Genomic DNA, 22,893 nt, shown 5'->3' with positions numbered 1-22,893 from the left:
TGAAAAAAGTGACTTATGACTGTTTTTTATACTTGGGACTGTTGCAGCATCCCTATGGTCATGTGATCAATTCAATTGCTTGGCAAATGGCCCGTATTTATAACTTTTGTAACTTTTGGACAAACAAAGTCAATGGAGAAGCCAGATTCACTTAACCTTGTTACTAACTTAACAGCTGCATTGATTCACTAACTTAAATGGCTGTGGCAAGAAGTCATAAAATGAGACAAAATTCACTTCACAATGTCTAGTTTAACAACAGAAATTTTGGGCTCAATTGTGGTTGTAAGTCGAGGACTATCTGTATTTAAAGAACTGTTGGAAAAATAGCTTCTTCTTATAGCAACATTTTCGTCATCCCCCATTCTACTTGCTGAAAAAAGCAAATTGAAATTATATGAGGCTATAAAAAGTGTTCTGAATAAAATCCAGATTTTCTCAGGAGAGTGCTAATGTATTTGTTTTGACAGTTGCTGTTTCTTAAAAACATTAAGTATCACCTGTAGAACAAGTAAAATGTAGACAACATGTTATTCCATGAATATTAAATTACATTTGTAGAGATTCTCAGTCATCCAGATCATGGTTGTCGCAAAGGTGCTTATTCTTGAGGCAATTGGACTTGTTTTTTCTTTTGTTTCTGATGTTTCGCTTTTCATCCAAGAAGCTTCTTCAGCTCTGACAGAATAGTGGGGAATGGAAGGTTTATATTCCTTGCAGACAGCTGGTCATTTGTATCCTTTTAGCACAGGGGTGCATCATCATGTGATCAGGACTTTACTAAACTGGGCAGGGGCAGGGCCAGCACATGATGCATCTGGCCTGCAGGTTTGACATCCCTGTTTTAGAGGATCTTTGAAGCACTTGGAGGTCTATCTGTGTCCTTGGGGTCACCTAATCCCCCCCCCCCCACTATTCAAAGGGGGAATCTATTCCTTCCATTCCCCACTATTCTGCCAGAGTTGAATAAGCTTCTTGGATGAGAAGTGAAACGTCTTCAAAAGAAAAAACAAAGTCTAGTTGCCGCCTGAAAAAGCACCTTTGGGACAATTCAATTACATTGGAAAATCCCAGGATAATTACATTCTGCTGTCCTGTTGCAGTTTTCTCCATAGATGTACCTGGAGATTTTCCACTTAGATATGCTGCTGCGGCATCGCGCTTCATTCTTAAATTACGGGGGAACGAAACATCGAGTTTGACAATAACTACGACACTGCAGACCCGCAACCGTAGCTCTCCTTTTAAACTGAAAAATAGAAATACCGCCAATGCTTTTCCTCAAAGGCAGAACACGCTTCCCGCACCACCCCGCCCGCTCGCTTCCCTCCTATCATCGCTGTCGCTCAGCACCACGTGATCCCGGAACGCAAGTAGCCCCGCCTCTACCCCCGCCCACCAGCCAAATTCCTCCAATGGGGAAGCCGAGAGAGGTTCTGTCGCTCTGCTTTTGACCGAGCAGATTCGTCGCTTGGTCCTCAGTCGCGGCGCCGCCGGTTTGTGTCGAAAATTCTGTCTTTGGTTTGGTCCTCATGTCGAGCAGCTGGTGCGCGTCGCGGGAGCGACTCAAGCACGCGGGAGCCGACGTGGAACCCTGCTGCTCGCCGACTTCCGGGTGAACGCCGCCGGCAGCAACAGAGTCTGAGGGGCAGGAGGAGGACTGCCGGGCAGCTGAGCGGAAAACAGCCCGGGAAACCTTTGCCGTCATGGGTGAGGGAAGGGAGGAAGGCAGGCTTGAGCGAGGGCGGAGGTGGCGGCTGGAACGGGAGGAGATCCGAAAAATGGAGCGTTTGGGGTGGGGTTCCGTGAGGAGTTTTCCCCCTTCGGGCCTCCCTTGTGGTTCTGGGCTATTCCTGGGGCTCTGGAGCCGTTGAATTCGCTTGCCTGGGAGCTTCCTTGGAGGGGAAACTCGGCGTCTCGGTCGGTGGGGGGCAATTTCCTTCCCGGAGTCGAAGGCGAGAGAAGAGCGCGCCGATCCTCGGAGGGAGTATGAAAAGTTCGACCGCAACAACACTGAGGAGATGCAACTTTGACGCCCTCGAACCGGCTCCCCTCCCCTTTTCTCTCCCCTCCTTCTCACACGCTATTCCCCTCATCACCCCATTCACTCAGAACCGTTGGACGGTAGCGGATAACATTTTCTCTGCTCGGAGACGGTAACCTGTCCAGGCTCTTGCTGTCCGATTTCCCAGTCACAAGTTTTACCTGTGCGACCCGCATGGACGCTCGTATGTCGCTGTGCTGTAAATTTCAGGTGTCTGCAAACGAACTTTTGGACGAAAATTAAACGAGATGAGGGGCACCACAGCCGTTCCTCCTCACTCCTTGGCTCTAGAACAGTGTTTCTTCAATGCTTTGCCCTTCGGACCCTTTCCTGATTTTTTTAAAATTATGGAGGCTTCCAAAATAGCTTTAGTTTGTGTGGGCTATGTTTGTTGCTATGTAAAAATAATAGTACCAATCCCTTTAGATCAGGGTTGTCCAACCTTGGCAACTTTAAGACTTGTGGACTTCAACTCCCAGAATTCCTCAGCCAGCAAAGGAGGAATTCTGGGAGTTGAAGTCCACAAGTCTTAAAGTTGCCAAGGTGGGACAACCCTGCTTTAGATGTTAACAATTCTTTTCATGAAAAAGCCTTGTATTTTAAAATGAGAAAATTGACATTGTTTTAAAGCCATTTGACCTAAGTGATTAATGTCAGATATTGAAGATTTTGATAAAACTTTCAAATATCTGGCAAATAATGTTGGTGTTGTGGACCTATAAGAGGGTCTTCTGGGACCCTCGGGAGTCCTTGGACTTGCAGTTTAAGAAATGCATCCAATTCTTTGTGCTATGCTAAGACATTTCAAAGAAGAGATTAGTAAGTAGGTGCCTGCCACAACTTTGGAATTTAAAATTGCAAGCTCAGTTCTTCCTGTTTCTCTTGCTTTAAGGAGTGCAGAATTGATCTTTATAAATAATGTAAACTTCAGTTTTTCCTGTTATCTCCCTCAGCAGGGTTTCAGAAAGTTTAGCAGTATTTATTTGATCTTTTCTGAGCTTGGAAGCAAGCAGGATCAGACCTGATTAGTACTTAGATCTGACAACATCAGGGAATCCTAATTAGGTTGGGAAGGTTTTAAAAAGGAACATGCAGCTGTTGATAATCATGAAACTAATTTGAAAAGTGAAAGTTTTCATTAAAAGGTGTTTGGAAATTAGGAAATTGCATTCACAAAAATATAAAATATAATAATGCAGAAATTCCAACTTTTAAGATTACTATGACTTGCTTTTGTATTGCATATGTGTATTTATTAAAAAGAATAGAAACGAGAAGAATTCTTAAAATAAGTAGATGTCTTTGAAGTGAAATGTATTTTTCAGAAAAGCTTTAAAAATTGTTAATTTGGAACAGTCTGATATCATAATATATTTCTAATAATGCTTGTTTTGTTTTGTTTGTAGGTGGCTTTTTTTCAACGATCTTTTCCAGTTTGTTTGGTACACGGGAGATGAGAATTTTAATTTTGGGATTAGATGGAGCAGGAAAGACCACAATTCTATACAGGTTACAAGTTGGTGAAGTTGTAACTACCATTCCTAGTAAGTGTTTTTTTCCCCAAAATGAAATGTGATTCATAGCACGTAATGCAATGTTCTTATCTCCTCTTATACATTTATTAATTGAAGTATCTTAAAATCTTAAGACTACTTCACCTTCCATTATCATATGGGTTGCACAAAAAAATGTAAATAAATTTACTAAATATTAAAATATTACTAAAGGAAATTTTATAACTTCTGAACAGAATAAATACCTCTATGTATTGGGTCATTTTTTCTTCCTGTAAGGAAATCAGGATTTTCCAATACTGGCTTTTCAGCTGTAGAATGAATTTATTTCCTTGTCAGATTTATATGCTACTGAAATCATTGAAGACAGAATAGTGTACATATCAGATGTCTATAGATCAGGTTAAACAATAATAAAATTACAATACAAAAATAATAGTACATTCATATGTAAATTCTGGAAACAATAGTTACATACTAGCTTTTTATACTGTTTTTGTAAAACAATTACACTGATGAAATATTTCAAAACCAGGCAACAGCATAAAACCTCCAGCCAAGTTTGAAAGGCTTTCCTAAAAACCACTAAGCTAAGAACCATTGAATTTTCAGTGGGTGCCATTTTAGAAAAAGAAAGCAATATTTGAGTTGAGTTTCTTTCAATGAGATCTGCTGATGACATGTATGTAGGGTTATGGAGAGAGCCTATATTATGATATCCTATTGGATGAAGAGATGTAACTGGGAATAAGCAAGCAATTGTATGAAAGCAGTAGTTGTATTTATGAAAGCACTTAGACACAGTTGCTGTCTGCTCATTGAGCAGGAATCATAAGTCGAGGGAGCCCTATCTTCTGTATGGGAAATCATAATCCCATCCAGTACTAAAGGAATATGCATAGAATTGGATGGGTCTTCTGCAACTACAGCCCTTCTCATCTGTCCTGCCCCAAAAGGGAAGGTTGTCAGTTATTCAATATTTTTATTATTTGCATGTATATTCTCTCATTTCATTTGTATGCAACTTGGCTTACAAAAAATTAAAACTATAAAACAACATAATATAAATGTTTAAAAATATTAAAATCAACAAAATTTATAAAATTCACACCTGAGGTAATCACATCCACCAATAACCCTCACTACTTAAGGTACAAGGCATAGACTGCCTCTTTCAGGGAGAGTACAATTTCCTAGTCCAGCTTGTCATCAACCAGTAATGGCAGAGAATCATGTCTACAGATTACAGAGTTGATACACCAAAATCATATCTATTTCCTCAGGATTTACAAGTTCAAATTCATTCAAGATTTTATTTATTTATTTAGCATATGGCACGTGTTAGTGGGAATCGAGCTGCTGAGCTGCCAACCTCAGCAGAGCGCAGGCCCAGTGTCTTACCACATGAGCCCCCGTGGCCCCCATTCAAGATAATAGTTGTGGTTTTGCTCATCTGGTCAGAACTTGCCCGAATACAAGTGATTTTATCCTCCAGATGTCTAAAAATTCTTCATGCAGTCCATCCTTTCCTAATAAAGTTCAAGGCACTTTTAGAAAGAGCTATATAGATACAGTGAGCAAATAAATATTGATGTTTTGACTATATTTTTAATAATAAGGATATTCCTCGACTTATAACCACAATTGAGTGCAAATTTCTATTGCTAAGCAAGATAGTTAAGTGATTTTTGCCCCATTTTATGACTTTTCTTGCCACAGTTAAGTGAATCATTGCAGTTGTTAAGTTAGCAACGTAATTGTTCTGTGAATCTGGCTTCCCAATTGACTGCTTGTCAGAAGGTCGCAAAAGGTGATCATATGATATGACAGCGCAACATCATAAATACATGCCAATTGTCAAGCATCCAAATTTTTATCATGTAACCATGGGGATGCTGCGATGGTAGTAAGTGTGAAAAAGGGTCATAAGTCATTTCAATTTCAATGATCAGTAAATGAATGGTTGTAAGTTGAGGGTTGTCCCTGTACTGGATATTCAGCAGTAATATCAAATTTATTTGGAAATTAAAAATCATGCAATATTTACTGTATTCAAACTTTTGGATATCAATTATTTTTAACATGCCAGTTAAATTTTGTTTTCTCTTCCAGCAATTGGTTTTAATGTTGAAACAGTCACCTACAAGAATCTAAAGTTTCAAGTCTGGGACTTAGGAGGACAGACTAGCATCAGGTAAAATGGTTCTGAAACCACAACAAATCTAAATAGTTCACTGAATGTTATGATATTTCCAGTTTACAAGAAAATGTCTTTATATCAGAAAACAATTCTTTGGGTTAGGCTTTCACATAGATTAAGCAGTGAATAATTGTATCAGCTTCTACAGATTTTGCCATTACAGTTAAGAAAACTATTTTTAGGCTGTAAAATACATTTATGTATAAAGAACAATCTGAAATTTCAAGTACCTTCTGGAGGAACTGAAGGTGCTAGCTGTTGAATTGTAGATGACGGATAGTGCGGGTGGGGGAATGTTTTATAAGCTTTTGGATATCTATGGCTTTGATATCAATAGATAAGTTTTGTTTTAAAACTCAAAACTTACAAACTTTGATTTTAAAACTACTAAGAAATACTCTTGAAAGCTATGAGTTCTCTGATATAAGATACAATTTACATTTTTCTTTTCTTTTCTAGACCATATTGGCGATGTTACTATTCCAATACTGATGCAGTTATCTATGTAGTAGACAGCTGTGATAGAGACAGAATTGGAATTTCAAAATCTGAGCTTGTTGCCATGTTGGAGGTATGAAGTAATAAAGTAGCTCTGAATACTGCATTTAAAATTAGGCTCATAATGATGAAAAGATGTCTTACTCTGATGCTATTCCTGTTTCTTCATTTTCAAGTAAAAATGCTTTTTTACTAATTTAAGCATCATTTTAGTTTACCCTTTAGATGAGCTTAATGTTAACTCATAAAACATTCCTATGCCTGTTTTAGTAGTTGCCATGCGGGGGGGTGGGGTGGGGGTCTGGAAGAGCAGTGCAGGAGTTTTAAATCGAAAGTACATTCCAACACTTATCTTTAAGATTGTAACTAAACTACTAGACCTTTTGCCGGTGAATACATTTAATTGGAGAACTTGAATGATGACACCCAGCCTGTGAACATGCTTAATTGGAGAATCTGGTTTATGGGGGGGAACAGGGTCACAGGTGACTGTAAATTACGTATGCCAGAGTTGGCTTCATACAGGGTAATGCCAGTATGTTGCCTCTAATAAATCCTTCAAAGTTTTTTGAAGTTTAGCTTGAGAATCATGATTTAATTAGGGCGATTGCTGGAATCCTGAGAGCAAGCTAACTCTGGCATACATTATTTACACTCACCTGTGACTCTGTTTCCCTCCCCTGGATATCTCATATGCCAGATTCTCCACCAAGCACGTTCACAGGCTGGGTGTCATTCACGTTCTCCAATTAAGCAAAAGGTCTGGTAGTTTAGTTACAATCTTTTAAAGATAGGTATTGGAATGTACTTTCGATTTCAAACTCCTGCACTGCTCTTCCAGATTCCCCCTTTATGGTAATTACTAAAATAGGCATAGGAATGTTTTATGAGTTGACATTTAATTTGTTTATTCTTGGAGGCTTTGGACTAATATATATTAATATCTGCTAATCTGTGATTCGGTATCAACAGTATGCTGATGATGCCCAATTATATCTTTCAACTCTGGGCCAGCCAATTGAGGCTATTGAGGTTCTGTCCTAATGCCTGCAGTTAGGATTAGGAGGTACCATCTCCCATTCAGTCCCACCAAAATGTAGTGACGGTTAGTGTTTTGACCAACCATGTCTGGGGATACTTCAACTTTGACTTTTGTTAGTGTGGTACTTCTCCATTCAATGGTAGTATGTAGTTTAGGAGTCTTCCTGTCCTCAAACTCCTACTTGATGAGCAGGTGGTAGTTGTGGACAGGAAGACTTTTGCCCTGTTTCATCTGGTACACCAGTTGCACATTTATTTGGTTGCCCTTCAGTTACTCATGCCCTGGTCACTTCATGGGTTAACTACTGCACTGTGCTCTATGGAGGTGCCCTTGAAGGCAACACAGAAGCTTCAGCTGGTCCAGAATGCAGTGGCGCAGGCAGTGATGGACTTGCCTCAGTATGCTCACGTAGCATCTCTGCTTTGCAAGCTGCTTCGGGTGTCAGTTTGCTTCTGGATGTGATTGGTTACTACCTATAACGCCCTACATAACAGAGGTCTGTTTACTTGAGAGACTCTTTGTCTTGTGTAGTATTTTCCCAGCCAGTTCAAATTGGCAGAGTTGGTGCGATCTAGTTCCATCGATTAAACAATGCCTTTCTTTGGAACCCCGGAAGTACATGTGAAGAGAGAATGCAGTTTCCTCCTCCTGCACCTAGACTTGAATAACCCCTTACCTTGTTGGTATTTTGAAGGGCTCAAAAGACATGGCCCTAAATCCAGGCCTTTGATGAGGATGATTGACTTCCTTTTCCTTGTTCCTATCAGGGTTTGTTTTTCCTGTAATCTTTGTTCATATTTTTGTGTTTTTCTATTCCTTGTTTTTAAATGTTTTGTAAACTGCCCAGTCACTGGGAGTTTGGACAGATAGATTTAATAATTATTATTCACTTTAGAATGATGCAGAAGAGATAAAAAATAGAAATTTTGGTAATGTGATTTTCTGTTTTCTGAGGCTAGTAAAGATCATTTCCTCTCCTCCTCAATAGCTATAGATTCTAAGGAGAGTGGGAGGGAGACAAATAAGAGCTCGATTTAAGCTTTATATAATCTGAATTACTGCAAATCATGGATATAGCAGGGCTGATAAGAAACCCTTTGTTGCTGAGAATGCTGTTTTCTTGCCTGTTTATTGTGGTTCAACCAAGGTCTTCGTTCAATCACACTTGAAGCTAATAGTCACCCTTTTGGCCCAAACTCCAACGAGTTCCTCTTCAAACACCTTGGATTATTTCAACCGAATAAGCTGTATACAGGCTTTCAGGACTACTGTACAGGTAGTCCTTGACTTATAACCATTCATTTAGTGATCAAGTTACAATGGCACTGCAAAAAGTGACATGACTGTTCTTCACACTTAGAACTGTTGTAGCATTCCCAATGTGATCAAAATTCAGACACTTGGTAACCAATTCATATTTATGATGGTTGCAGTGTCACGGGGTGCGACCTTTTGCGACCTTCTGATAAGCAAAGGGGAAGCCAGATTCACTTAACAGCTGTGTTACTAACAACTGCAGTGATTCACATAACAACTGTAGCAAGAAAAGTCATAAAATGGGGCAAAACTCAAGAACTGTCTCAGCAACAAAAATTTTGGGCTCAATTCTAATCATAAGTCAAAGACTACCCATATTAGCATTCTGTTAAATAGTGGGTGGTAAGATTTAATAGTCTCACAGAGACTAGTATTCACAAATTTGTTTCCTGATTAGAGTCAGTATCTCTTCTACTTTCTCCACGCAGAAATAAGATGATGGGCTTCAGAAAGTTCTGTGGAAATCATTCAGTGTTAAAACAAATGTCTAGATGCTTGAAATCACTTGAGATTCAGTTGGGTGCTACCTTAATTTTTTGTGGGGGGGCGGGGGGGGAATGAAATAAACCTAGGATTTTTTCATTCAATATGAAAATGCAAGAAATTTGTCTTTTACATGCTGTCTATCAAAAGAAAATGTTAATTATTTTACTAAATCTAAGCCAGGTTGAATAACTTGTGGATTTAGACATCCCCACTCATTCTTTAACTGTCTCTGTGGCCCTGTGATTAAGCTGCTTCATAATGGAAGCATGATTTTGTATTGAAAATCTAATATAATCTATTATCTGCTCTTTTAGGAAGAAGAATTAAAGAAAGCCATTTTAGTGGTATTTGCAAATAAACAAGATATGGAACAAGCCATGACTCCTACAGAAATGGCAAATGCACTTGGACTACCAGCTCTAAAGGACAGAAAATGGCAGATATTCAAAACATCTGCAACCAAAGGGACTGGACTTGATGAAGCTATGGAGTGGTAAATATTACTGTTCTGATTCCCTTAGAAGATTACTTATTTAGGATAGTGCAAGAAAATGGAAACACTGATTAAAAGCACATGGGGGTTGGCAGTGCTCATGAAGTACCTATCAACAGTTCCTTGAAGTAGTGTAATCTGAATTCATGATCCCAGTAAGATAGACTGACTAATTCTGAAGTAGCATATTGAGCTTATATAGAAACTTATAGGAAAAGCCACATTTCATTTAAGGAGATGCTAACAGATGCTCCCTCGGTACCTGCTGAGACACATACCTAATCATTTTTCTCTCTTTGAATTTGGAACTCTGCATAGTCCTAGTGCATATTATAGAAACCCAGAGTACATAAATATGAATTTATTATTTTATTTTTAATAAGTTTGATATTTAAATTTCAAAATTTTTTTTCAGGCTGGTTGAGACCTTGAAGAGCAGACAGTGAAACAGACTTGAGGTTTTCTTCATTGGTTTTGTGAATAAATGCAATGCTGTAAATAGAATTGACAGATTATCTTTTGAAAAAATGGTGTTCCTATGCAATCACTCTGAAAGTTTGCATACTGTATTTACTTCATATCTGGTGTAAGTTACGTAACATCAATTTTTATGATATTCATTACTGAATATCGGCTAGAGAAATTGGAATAAATCTTTATTTTAAGTGTCTGAAACTGTTTAACACTAATAAATATTTAACTGCCTACACTTTTGTCTCATGCTAGTTATCTATAAGGTATTCCCATTTGAAGGTGAATTAGGGGACATTTTTTGTGTAACCTGTCAGGAATATTGGGTGAAGCTGTGAAAGTATGTGAGTTTTTAAAAACTATTTAAACCATCACATACTGTTCCTTCAGGAAAACTTGTAAGTCAAAAACCACCTTGATCCTTATTCAGGTAGTTCTTGACTTACAACCACAATTAAGCCCAAAATGTATGTTAAGTGAGGCATTTGTTAAGTGAATTTTGCCCCATTTTACAATTTTCCTTGCCACAGTTGTTAAGTGAATTACTGCAATTGATTTAAGTTAGTAACTGGTTGTTAAGTGAATCTGGCTTCCCCATTGACTTTGCTTGTCAGAAGGTTGCGTAAGGGAATTTCATGACCTTGGGACACAGAAACAGTCATAGATACAAATCAGTTGCCAAGCACCTGAATTTTGATCACATGATCATGGGGCTGGTACAAAGATCGAAACAGAAAAATGGTCATAAGTCATTTTTCAATGCCATTGTAATTTTGGTCACTAGATGAACTGTTGTAAGTCAAGGACTAGCTATTTCCTTTAAGAAAAGATACAGTGTGTTGTAGAGATATGGGAATGGCTCTCCGGCATTTTTGAGAGAAACTAGATGATTCTATCAAGTATCCCCCTTCATTATACTGAAACATACAGGAATAGAAGCCTCTTTCATAGAGTCAACAGTGTTATTAGAAGAAAAGTAAAATGTACTAAAATTTTATAAAGCTTTTTTATAAAGTGTGTTAATAGTTCAGTTTAAAATGAAAAGGCAAGTTCATAGATCATACTAAAGCAAAAAGGAACTTGTTTTCAACTTAATACCAGTGGCACCTGCAGTGGAAAAAGAATAAACTCTTAATGCTACAAAGTAAATGTACCAAAATAACTTTAGCACACAGTTATGAATAAAATGTTTTAATCATGTAATAAAAACACATATCACAAGCTGTACATTAATGTACAATAATCTCTGGATAACTAAAAAGGCTGAGACCTCCCCATTCTTAATCACAAGCCTTCTCACTGAAATGATTGAAGATTTTACAGATTTCTCAATATTACTACCAGTTGAACACGATTTACAAGGAATAAAAATTATAAATAAATATTTAGTAAGCCCTGTAGGTGTATCTTTCTGAAAACAAAAGTATGGTTTCCTGAAACAATCTCAAACCTTAAAAGGCGATGATGTGATAGTTAAGCCTCTGCTTTATACTGCCTTTTAAACCATAGAAATATAAATAGTCAGTTGATGAAAGCTGTTGAATCTATTGTTCTTATTTTGTTAAAATCACATAAAACATTTTCTGCCTTCTCTCTTAAGCAAACATGAAAAGATTAAATGTTTTTTCTAAAAAGTTATGTGATAAAAGAGTTTTACTCAACCATTGCCAAATCTTTTAATGCATGGCTTCTTTGTTTTTTGGCTTTGTAACCAGGCCGTAGAAATTCTATTTTTCTCTTCTTTGCTTCAATTTTATTCTTATGCCTCTTTAACTTCCTCTTGGCAGCAATCTCAGGATTAGCAACAGCCTAGTGAAAAACAAAGAATCATAATATTTTGACACTCATTTCCTCCACACCTTCTGAAATTGCCTGGTTTAAATAAAGCCTCTTGTGACAAATGTGTCATTTTTTTTTAAGCAAATGCAGGTGAAAACTGAAGTAGATACTAACCTGTAGGGCTCTCTGCTTCTTTCGTTTAGCTCTCCTCTGGCTGGCTTGTTTTTGCACAAAAGCAAATGAAAGTGAAAAGTCCTCCAATCCAACTAATTTTTTCAGTAGTTCTATGATTTCTTGGGAAAGATTCTTTAGAGTTGGATCTGGCAAGGATATGATTTTCATTAGTTAAAATCTGAGGACAGAAGCTGAAGTATGCTATCTACTGTTCAATCTTCTGCACAATTGTCCAAGTGTAATATTCTACAGAGTTCCATAAAATATAATATCCTAACTAAGGCTACTCAGAAAACAGCATTAGTATTTAATTTCCATACCAAAATATTATTTGAAATAGACTTGTTTAAAGAACCCTCATTTTTTATAGGAGAAAATGGGCTCTTTTCATCTTTCAGCCGCCTCTTTCAGTATAGATTAAGTGCAGCCTGCCAAGCCATCTGAACTCCAAGGGCCTGTGATTGAGCTAAACCATCAATTTTCAATAAAAGTTCGGCTTAAATAAATCTTAGAATCTGGATACACTAAACTGCAGTTAACTTAGATGAAAGAGGCCTGCCTTATCTCTTCCTGACAGCTGTGCAAGAAGAGTAAAAAGGAACGAGGTGACTTTACAGTGAGAGCAGAAAATAATTTAAGAAAAGTAGCTAACCTGAGGCTCACTCACATAACGTGAAGCAGTAATGCTTGATTAAAACCACATATTTAGTACAGAAATGCATGCATGGGAAACATGCTGATTGTTTAGGTTTTGACTCGGCAAGCTATAGCAAGGATTTTGCCTGATACTTAATCCCTTAATCAAGGTTGACTCAGCCTTTCATACTTCCAAAGTGAGTAAAATGAGGACCCAAATTGTTGGGGGTAATATGCTGTCTCTGTAAACCGCTTAGAGAGGGCTGTAAAGCGGTATATAAGACTATGTGCTATTACTATTGCAGAATGCAGCCAAGCTTTCTGAATCCAACAGCTTGCATTGTAATCAACTATTGGGTGTTACAAGGGACAAGTGAATCTATAAAGCAGCCTTTACTGACATACTGTTTTCCAGATATATTGGATCTCAAGTTCCATAATTCCTATGCAATCTGACTGATAAAATGCCAAGGAATTATGGGTTTCAATATCCAGTACATGAAGGAAATACAAGAAGAGATTGAGTCAGGATTTCAGAGCAGATTATTTTTCCATCCTGATACTTAGATGAACCATTCGCCATTATCTCCATAAGACCATTTGAAAATACACAGAAAATACTGTGTCTCACACCAATTGCCACGTATAAAAGCCTCCTCAACGAGTTACTTTATATAGATTGTACAGATGAGAGCTATGCAATCACTTCACTATATAAAATCCAGAATGGAATATTGACATTTAAAAGAGCTGTAGCTGCAAAGCAGCAGAACCTGAATAACAACTCAATCTTGTAATATTATGTAAAGTTGTTGACTCCAAAAAGCATAATTACCTTTAAAAAAATAAAATTACAAGTAGAAAAGTTTCATATGATCCTTTTAAAAAGGTGGATTTTAGAAGATTTAACCATTCTACAAGTTTTAAACTTTAATAATTCATTAAATTTTAAGAAAATGATGTTAATGAGCACCATATAAAACTTGCAGATTGCCAAATCTCCCTCCTCCCTCTTCCTCCATGATAAGCATTAATAAAAGATCCATTCTTCTGAAAAAAAAAAAACTTGAATGCTTGCAAGATATTTTAAAATATGGAAAGTATAAAATAAACATTTTTAACGTTTTATTCAACTACTTGAATGCAAATTCCCTTACCTTGTTCTGCATACGTGCTACTCAGTTCTCTATATAAAGGGGCTATGATTGTTGGAAGATACGGTTTTACCTTCTCTTTCCCAAGGTCAACTGCAATAGCACCAAGAAACTTAAAGATACAGGTTCTCTGAAGAGGCAAGCACATTTGGTCAACAGATTAGCCCACAAAGCAGTAGAACAGGGGTGTCAAACTCGATTTCACTGTGGGCTGTATCAGGGTTGTGTTTGACCTCGGGGGGGCTGGGGTGGACGTGGGCAGGGTGGATGTGGCCAGCTCCACATCACTCATGTTGGGGACACCTGTGGTGGCTCAAGTATTCTGCCAGCGAAAACAGGCTCCCAAGCTCCATTTTTGGCTGCAACGGCTTCCTGGAATCCTCTGTCAGCGAAAACAGAGCTCCATTTTTGCTGGCAGAGGCAATGCGGGCCGGCCCTTGGCTGTTTCCAGGGTGGTCCCATGGGCCAGATCTAAGTATCGTATGGGCTGGATCAGGCCCCTGGCCTTGAGTTTGACGCCCCTGGCCTTGAGTTTGACACCCCTGCAACAGAACAACCCAAAGATTTTTAACAATTAGTGGCAAGGGAGTACTTTCTCAGTGAATCTTAGAAAGTACAAACATTTTCCAGCAGTTCTGACAACAGTTTGATTTGCTCAATATGTAATTTTAAGCCTAATTTGATCCTGCTTCCTTTTCTGTGCTTACAGCCTTCTCCATTTGCTATCTATTCTCCAAATTTTTCATTTTTGTATCCTTCCTTTTTACAGTGCCTGGCAAGGCCCAGTGCACTCTAAGTAGCATTTCTCAGCACTTGATAGACCATCCCCCTCAAATGTAACAGCAGTAGAATCTGAAAAAAAAAGAGGCAGAAAGAAATCCTTTTCTCTTTCCCACATTACATTTCCAGGGTTAAAATCTAAATCGCTTCTTTCAGTTTAACTTTGAGGTGAGCATTATGTCAGCAACCTTGTTCATATTTTAGCACGATTACTGTAGAGTCTCTGTACCTCAGGTTTTATTAAAGTAGTAATGAAAAAAGCAAGAATCCTTGGATTTGGAGGTTTCAAAAACCAAAACAAAATAACACAGTATAATTGAGCAAAAGCAGTGAAGCGAATTGAAGTGAGGATCTTTTGCTCATTTAAATTCTGTTCTTCCTATGGAGCTAAAGACAACAACTGATGCTGGATGCCTTCTTGTCCTGAACTGGAACAATGCTGCTCCCACTTGCATTTTCATGCTGCTCTGTGGTTTTTTTAACCATTTGCGCTTGTGGACTGTAAGTCACTGGCACCTTGACAGTATTTTCTGAGCTGAAGGTGTTATTTTCAGAAGATAAACCAACCTTTAAAGAATCCTTGGGTGAATAAGCAGCTTCTCTTGTCGCCATGACTAGGAGTTTCTTCATCACCCACAACAAACTGGCTGGACTGCTCTTTTCTTTTGCTTCCATAGCCGAAGTCTCTTTCTCATCTTCGCTTCCTAAGTCACCCTGATCTTCAGTTTCCCAGACTACATCCTCACCAATCTCTTTGTCATCTTCTGGAGTAGGAGCCAGAAGGTACAGTACTTTGGATACAAACAGTAAATTCTTTATAACCTTCAGTACAGAGGGGGAAAAAAAGATATGCAAATATCTTTGCACATAACATGTTTTGCAAAAAGGGCATGCTCTCAATGAACCATTTTTAGCTACTTGATTAAACTTCTTGTTTTATGACTTCTAAGGCAGTGTTTTTCAACATGCTGTCTGGGAGATTCTGGGAGTTGAATCCGAGTATCTTAAAGTTGCTGAGGCTGAGAAACACTCCTTTATTGCAAAAGTGGAAGATTTAGTATGATTTATCATGCCCTTTGAGGCTCAGTGTTTCCCAACTTAAAGAGTTCTCTGCCAAGATATAAAAACAATATTCTTACATCAAAGAATGTATGTGCAAAGAGGGAAAAATGCACTCATAACCATTTATTATGAAAATGAAATACTACCAATGGGTAGTATTCTCTATCTCTCTTGCAGAAATCAAATGCATCAGATAACTGAAAAATTTATTTTTTAAAAATGACTGTAGGGGGAAAAAAGCCAAAACTGAGAAAAATAATTCAGATTACAAACATCCTATTAAAAAGGCTATTCATGCTCGGAACTAAACATATCTGGAGTGTAGTCAGGTCCAGGAACTTGTGAACTTTTGAATGGCATAAAATCTGGCTATCATTTATGAATCTTTCTGATTTTGAACTCTTACATCTGTTTCAACTATGTATTTTTTCAGCAAATGCATTACAAATATAGCAAAGTGCCATATTCTACTTAATAATTTATTACCTGTTCTCCAAGACTGTAAGTGAGAAATTTGGATTTCAGCTGATGGCAGAAAGCTAAAGCAAATGTTTTCATCTGTAAAGGAATATGCAAGACAAGATAATAAGATGTATCTGGTGCTAAATTTGGGGCAAAAGTAAATCACTTTCCCCAAATAAGTAACTATTAAAATACAGCAGAAATAGTAAGTTCTAGCACTGAAGATCTATAAATGTAATAAAACCAATACCTTATATTGAAATTAGTATTCATTTCTGCTCCATCCACCAACTGGAAGGCACTAGCAATAGCACTTAAACGTATGTACTGCTTCATAGTACTTTACAGCCCTCTCTAAGCGGTTTACAGGGTCAGTATATTGCCCCCAATAATCTGGGTCCTCATTTTACTGACCTCAGAAAGGTGGAAGGCTGAGTCAACCTTGAGCCAGTGAGAATTGAACTGCTGGCACTTGCCAGAATTAGCCTGTAGGACTGCATTCTAACCACTGCGCTACCCTGCTTGGAATATGCAGCAATATAAGTAAGATAGTAAGATAACCTTTTCACTAAGTTCCTCTATTAAGAAAATTGTTGCTGACGGCTCATGTGTCACTTGTTTCTTTCCTGTTGTTCTTTTATTCCATTTATTAACAAGTTCTTCTGGCTTGTGAGAAGCAAATAGCAGGCCAAAAATCTGAGCAGAAGTCAGCCATACCCAGCTGTGTGGGTACCATAAATGGGACTGGACATGACCTTAAAAATGGAGAAAAAAGATATGAACTGAATTCATTTATATGCAGGGACATTAAAAAAAACATGGTTAGGTGTTACACACTTTTAAAATGCACAGTCTTCATAATAAACATGCCAGGCACCAAAGCTTCTTTTTGCAGCAATGTAATGTTGAGAGCCAGTTTGGTGTACTGGTTAAAGCCTCAGGTTAGAAACCATGAATTCTAGTCCCACTTTAGGCACAAGCCAGCTGGGTGCCTTGGGCCAGTCGCTTTCTCTCAGCCCCTATGAAGGAGGCATGGCAAGCCACTTCTGAAAAACCTCACCAAGAAAATTTCAGACACTTGTCCAGGCTGTCTCTGAGAATTAGACACAACTGAATGGAAGGAAAAAATGTTACTACTAACCCCAAATGTTGATCAGAATCTCATGGTGTTTGTTTAATTGAATAATGTTGCACTCATTCATTAGTTTAACAAGCAAAGTTAGGAAGCTGAAGAGCAATCTGTCTGCCAGCTTTTCTTCAGTTTCTTCTTTAACCTTAAAAAAAGTGAACGTGGAAGATAAATGCTATTCTGCAGAAATAATAGTGTTCAAGTAATTAATACACCCCTTATTATTCTTCATAGCCTGGTTTAAGTTACTGCCTATTGATAATACTGGTATAATATTGAAAATTCAACCGCAAATGGGGACAATGGGTCTATAATCTAAAACACAACTGAGCAAAAACAACACAAACTCTTTTCTGATAAGGTTCCACATTCAATTTGAAATTAAAGGATTTCCTAGCCAAAGAAACACAAAGGGTGGATGATCACATCTCTTCACACAGAAGTCACCATAAACTGCATATTTTGGCTTCCTGATCATTTTCTTTCTTTTATCCAGAAAATTCCACAAGTAGTCTTCTTCCCTTTGTTGTTATTTATGGATATAGGGAAACAGTAGGAAACTTTTCCCAATTAAGATCATGCTATCTCTAAACTGAATCTTTATAATCACTTTGATTATGAAATCCATGGTCCATTCTGAAAATATCTACATACTAATATGTCATGTATTACCCTGGTATCTTTCCATCAGCATCACAAATGGATATACCACGATTGCTGGCAAAGCTAACACATGCCAGATTTTACAGCACTGAAAATGGAGCTCTTAAACTAATAGATCTAGGCCTATATTCAACATTTCTTAACAGTTTCCCACAACAATCAAAAATAATATAGATACTCAACCATTTATTTCCTTCATACCCACTGAGGAAGTCCATTCACCTATAGTCTAAACAGCTAATAGAATAAAAATTCTTTTCTCCTGTTTTACTTTTACCTTCTCTCCTTATTACAGCTATAATGTATTATCTCTTAAAACTGTTTCAATAAGGCTCTTTTACACTTTTTGGAAAAAATGACATTTTTCTGCCAAAAATAATTTGACAAATTTCTTTCATGAACCTGACTTCTTATAAAATAATGAAACTTTTCATCTCATTTAGGTGTTTGATCAATATTCTCATATTTTCAATTTCCCAGAAACATCATTGCTAATTAAAATACTTACTTCTTCAAAATTTGAGGGATGAATTTCTCTCTCAATAACAGGGAGAATAGTTCCAAGCCTTTTCTCAAATTCAATTTTTTCAGCTTCAACAAACGCTCCACAGGCTTGAGCAGCTAATCTCTTATGTACACTCTATCAATAAAGACAATCTCACATCAATAAGATATTTTGCAAAACAAAAAACAAAAAAAAACTAGTTAAACTAGTACTATTTGTTATTCTTTTAATGAGGAAAGTAAATACATCAATTTGTGTTAAGGAAGGAAATACATCAATTTTGTGCATCCAACAAAATCTAGAAGAGTTTTTGGAATCCCTATCCCTAAGGAATACCAACTATATGGAAGATGATAAGAGTTCTCTATTATTGCCCACCCTTTCTCTCGAATGCCATCTTAACCCTGCTTGACTCCCGAGATCAAATAATCTCCAGTGCTTTGGGTGGTTTTATAGAATCATTAAAACCTGATCAACAAGATTTTGAGGTATGAGAACTGATCCTCTCTGTAGGATAAAGTTTGCATGGTTAGTGTCTTTCTTGAGCTAAGGTTCTTACTACTCATTACTGTTTATTGTATTATGGTTTGCTGTGTTTTATTTTCATTGTAATATCAACGGTAGGTAAGCTATTCGGAATGAGTTTTGATTGAAGCAGCATATAAACACAGCTGAATACCAATATATTTCTTCATTATCAATAACAAATGTAAATGAATCCTTTACATGCAAGGAGGCCCAAACTGTTAAGTGTGTCTCCTTTACCAACGACATGCTCAGCCATAATTCTGAGTGGATATTTTAATCCCAAACAGAAAATGCTAAATGCCATGTAATAAAGGAAGTGTTCTACAAAGAAAGGTCAGTTGGTTATACTTTTTCTTTGGAAAAAAGTTAGACTCTTGACATTCCCTTATTTTATTCTTGCTAATTAAAAGACTAATTACTAATGACAACCTAAACCCATGTAGTACCTTTTTACTTGTAAACCACGAAGCAACCAGGGAAAACATCAGGTCTCGGTTTGCAGGACTAATTTTGATGAGGAGATTTTTGATCGCCAGTGCCGCCATCCTCTTGCACTTTGCTGAGCTATCATTTACTATCATCATACATAATGGGACGAAGAATAGGCCACAAAACTCATGCAATAAGCCCTGCAGAAACAAAATAGGCATCATACAGGCTGCAAATCTCTAGAATGACAGTTTTCCCCTGTAAACCATAATGAAAGATCCACATCAAGACAATCAAAATACAGCCACTCCTTGTTTAGCGGATACTCACTTAGCAACTGTTCACAAATACGAAAAATAATAATCATTTTCTGAGCAATGTATGCACATAAATTTCTGCACCTGACAACAATGTACGCTAGTGTGAGAGTAAGCTATACAAGTTGTCTCTAAATTAGACAACAACAACCAGTGATTTTTGAAGCATCTGTCTCTCTTTTGCTTCCTATTTAGGGAACGGATTGTGCTTGCTAAACAAGGAATAGTTGTATTCCATGCGCAGATGAACATACGGCATTTTTTCTGTTTCGATTAAATAATATTGTCTCTAGCAATTGCATGTATTTCATAGTTCTTAAGAAACCAAGGGCCAAAAACACTGCAATTAGCAAATGTACATTCAAAAACATTTGAGCTACTTTCCACAGTATATATAAAATAACTTTAGGAAATGGCTTTGGATAAAAAGCATTGAATTAAATAAGAAGTGGGGGCTCTCCTAATAGAATAGCTAGGATTTAAACAGAAATAAAATCCAATCCATACAATTCTTTATACCCACAAATTCCAGAATACTCCTGCAACAAGCTATATGTTTGTTGACTTTGTTTACAAAGTTGATCCTGTACATATTTTCTCAGCAATCTCATCCCATTTATCATAAACAGTCCTACTGAAACATTGTACTTATTTTAGTTTAAAGAAAACATTACAGCAGAATTCCCCAACCTTTCTGGGTTGGCGGCCTGGAGGGGCAGGCACCTTTACATACAAATGCGTACATGCAAACAGGGCCACTAGCACCCACACGACACTTGCTAGCACACACACATGCACAGGGCAGCCATTCAAGTGGCCTGATGGCCAACAATCTACAGCCTGGTAGTGGGCCATGGCCCACAGGTTGGGGACCCCTGCATTAGAGGGTATTGTATCTGTGAAGTAACTGCACAATACCTGAGGGAACATTTCAAAGAGAGAAGCAATCATTTCCAAAGCAGACTCTCTTCCCGTCTCATATTCATAACTAGAATGAAAACAATTAACAGGGATATAGTTAATACTTCCAAAATTGCCAATATTTTTGCCCAAACAGCATAATGCCACTCAATTAGATTTATTTTTACATTTGTGTTTGGAACCCCCAGATATATAAAATATTCATACGGTCTGCCTATAACACTATTAGATGTGCAGGGTGCTTTTGCTCCTTTAATAGTGAAGAGGAAAAACGAAATAAATACACATATCTTCATTCACAACAAATGGGAGACAGGCTGCCAGCAGCTCTTTCATCATCTCTTTTCAGGCGTTTCAGCATGACAAGCTCTTTGCCAGAACCAAATTACCTGGTGTATGTATGTATATATATTTATTTATTTATTTTTTTAAATGGACAGGATATCTAAGCTAAAAATAAAGCTATACAAAATAAAGCTTTGTCTATGTACTATATAAAATTTTATTTAATAGAAACATCCATGGGATAGAATTCAAGCATTAATAGAAATTTGGCAAACTTAAGAAGATGCCATAGGCCATGGGCGTTAAACTCAAGGTCCAGGGGCCAAATCCGGCCCACAGGGTGCTTAAATCTAGCCTGTGGGGCTGCCCTGGAAACAGGAAAGGGACGGCCCATGATGCCTCTGCCAGAGAAAAACAGAGCTCAGGAAGGCCACATACGACCCTTGAGGGCTCCGTTTTTGCTGGCAGAGGGTTTGCAGGAGGCTGTTGCAGCCAAAACCAGAGCTGGGAGTCCATTTTCACTGGCAAAGCGCTCAGGCCACCACAGGCGCCCCTGACACAAATGATGTTGAGCTGGCCATGCCCACCATGGCCACGTCCATCCAGAGGTCAAAGACAACCCTGATGCGGCCCTCAATGAAATCAAGTTTGACATTTCTGCCCTAGGCCAATTTCAGAGCTTTCAAGAGGCTTCATATTCAGTCCTTGGCATCTTCAGATACAGCAGGGATGGAGAACAATGCCCTTACCTGATTTGTCGACTTCAGCTCCTAGAATTCCTTGAGCATGTTGGCTCAAGAATTCTGGGAGTTTAAATCTACAAGTCATAAAGGGACCATCGTTCCCCACCCCTGTGATAAAGGAATGAGAGAAAAATTGATGAAAGAGGAATTAACAACAATACAAACTTGGTAGGAAAATAAATAAGATCGACTACAGGATTTTGTTTAGAACACATGCATTTGTTTATCTGCAACCAAAGGGAAAGAGAACAATTACAAAATAATCATTTAAAAGAAACAATGGAGCAAATATGTAATATTTATGCTCTTACGGTTTCATTTGAGAATTATATCCACATTACTTACTTAAGCTGAGCAAGGACAGACTCCAGGTTGGGTTTCAACTTTTTCCCAAGGGGATAATCAATTATGTATTTCAGGTAAATCTGGGGGAGGAAATGAACAAGGAAAAAGAATACTAATATAAATGATTTAAGTATATTTTCCAATTAACAAAGAGGGGACAACTAGCCAAGTGCTAGCAGGTGGAAAATCCTCATAAATTAATCTCATTAATTTAAACTTAGAAGCCAAAATAATCATTAGCCAACAATGGAAAATGTTACGTAAACATATACATTCACACACACACACACACACACACACACACACACCATGTACACATTTTTTTAAAAAATGGGGACAGTGGCAAGTGAATTTATAAAACGGCTGATGTACAAGTATAGAAGCAAAAAAAGAATGTTTATATGATTCTAGTCCAAGCACATTCAGAGTCTACATCTCACAGTGGGTAAACTTTCCATCTTAACTGTGGTCCTTTCTACTGCTGGCAAATACCAGCCAGAAAGCCTGTTAAGGTTCAGTTTAGTTCCCACACCTCAAGTAATCATTATCTCTGATTTAATAAAATTACTTAAAATATCTTTGTGCTCCTAAGAAAATAATCATAATAATTAAGAGGATGTTTTTAACATATCTACAAACCTGTCTACATTGAATTCGAACTTGCTCGCTTTGGCCTGTAACGGCAAAATCTGCAACCTTCTGCATGACACCTTCGATTTCTGGAACTGTCAATTTTCTAGATAAAATCGCCTTTTAAAAAACAAAGACAGTAATGTATAAATATGAGTCAGGGTGAAGTTGCTCTAATCTATCAAAAGCAACTTAAAATAGAATTTTCCTTTCTTTGCCCTGGGGACACAAAGCATAACACGCCAGAAACCCAACTGCTTAACCAATCTGAGCAAAAGGCAACCCT

General features: G+C 37.6%; 2 protein-coding genes across 2 annotated transcripts in view; one reads left to right on the top strand and one right to left on the bottom strand.

The window, feature by feature from the left end:
- The first annotated feature begins 1,422 nt into the window (after positions 1 to 1,422).
- Positions 1,423 to 10,303, top strand: ARL1 (ARF like GTPase 1). Its single transcript, XM_026697959.2, has 6 exons — positions 1,423 to 1,710; positions 3,451 to 3,588; positions 5,671 to 5,752; positions 6,218 to 6,329; positions 9,416 to 9,594; positions 10,010 to 10,303. The coding sequence occupies exons 1-6, from the start codon at positions 1,707 to 1,709 to the stop codon at positions 10,038 to 10,040; spliced, it is 546 nt and encodes a 181-aa protein (XP_026553744.1). The 5' UTR covers positions 1,423 to 1,706; the 3' UTR covers positions 10,041 to 10,303.
- A 937-nt stretch (positions 10,304 to 11,240) lies between these two features.
- The window catches only part of UTP20 (UTP20 small subunit processome component), a 72,232-nt gene continuing 60,579 nt past the window's right edge, over positions 11,241 to 22,893 (bottom strand). Inside the window, exons 51-62 of the mRNA XM_026697943.2 lie at positions 22,617 to 22,727; positions 21,978 to 22,057; positions 20,602 to 20,671; positions 19,384 to 19,566; positions 18,413 to 18,544; positions 17,254 to 17,386; positions 16,674 to 16,867; positions 16,137 to 16,208; positions 15,156 to 15,410; positions 13,812 to 13,938; positions 12,019 to 12,164; positions 11,241 to 11,874 (exon numbers count right to left, since the gene is read on the bottom strand). Of these exons, the coding sequence (XP_026553728.2) occupies positions 11,719 to 11,874; positions 12,019 to 12,164; positions 13,812 to 13,938; positions 15,156 to 15,410; positions 16,137 to 16,208; positions 16,674 to 16,867; positions 17,254 to 17,386; positions 18,413 to 18,544; positions 19,384 to 19,566; positions 20,602 to 20,671; positions 21,978 to 22,057; positions 22,617 to 22,727 (1,659 nt within the window). The 3' untranslated portion in view covers positions 11,241 to 11,718. The remainder of the gene's footprint in view (positions 11,875 to 12,018; positions 12,165 to 13,811; positions 13,939 to 15,155; positions 15,411 to 16,136; positions 16,209 to 16,673; positions 16,868 to 17,253; positions 17,387 to 18,412; positions 18,545 to 19,383; positions 19,567 to 20,601; positions 20,672 to 21,977; positions 22,058 to 22,616; positions 22,728 to 22,893) is intronic.

Source organism: Pseudonaja textilis, chromosome 5 (genome assembly GCF_049901715.1).
Source record: "Pseudonaja textilis isolate UNSWEBS1 chromosome 5, rPseTex1.2, whole genome shotgun sequence".
Taxonomy (NCBI): Eukaryota; Metazoa; Chordata; class Lepidosauria; order Squamata; family Elapidae; genus Pseudonaja; species Pseudonaja textilis.
Note: the sequence above shows the minus strand (reverse complement) of the source record. Positions and strands in the feature narration are given on the sequence as shown.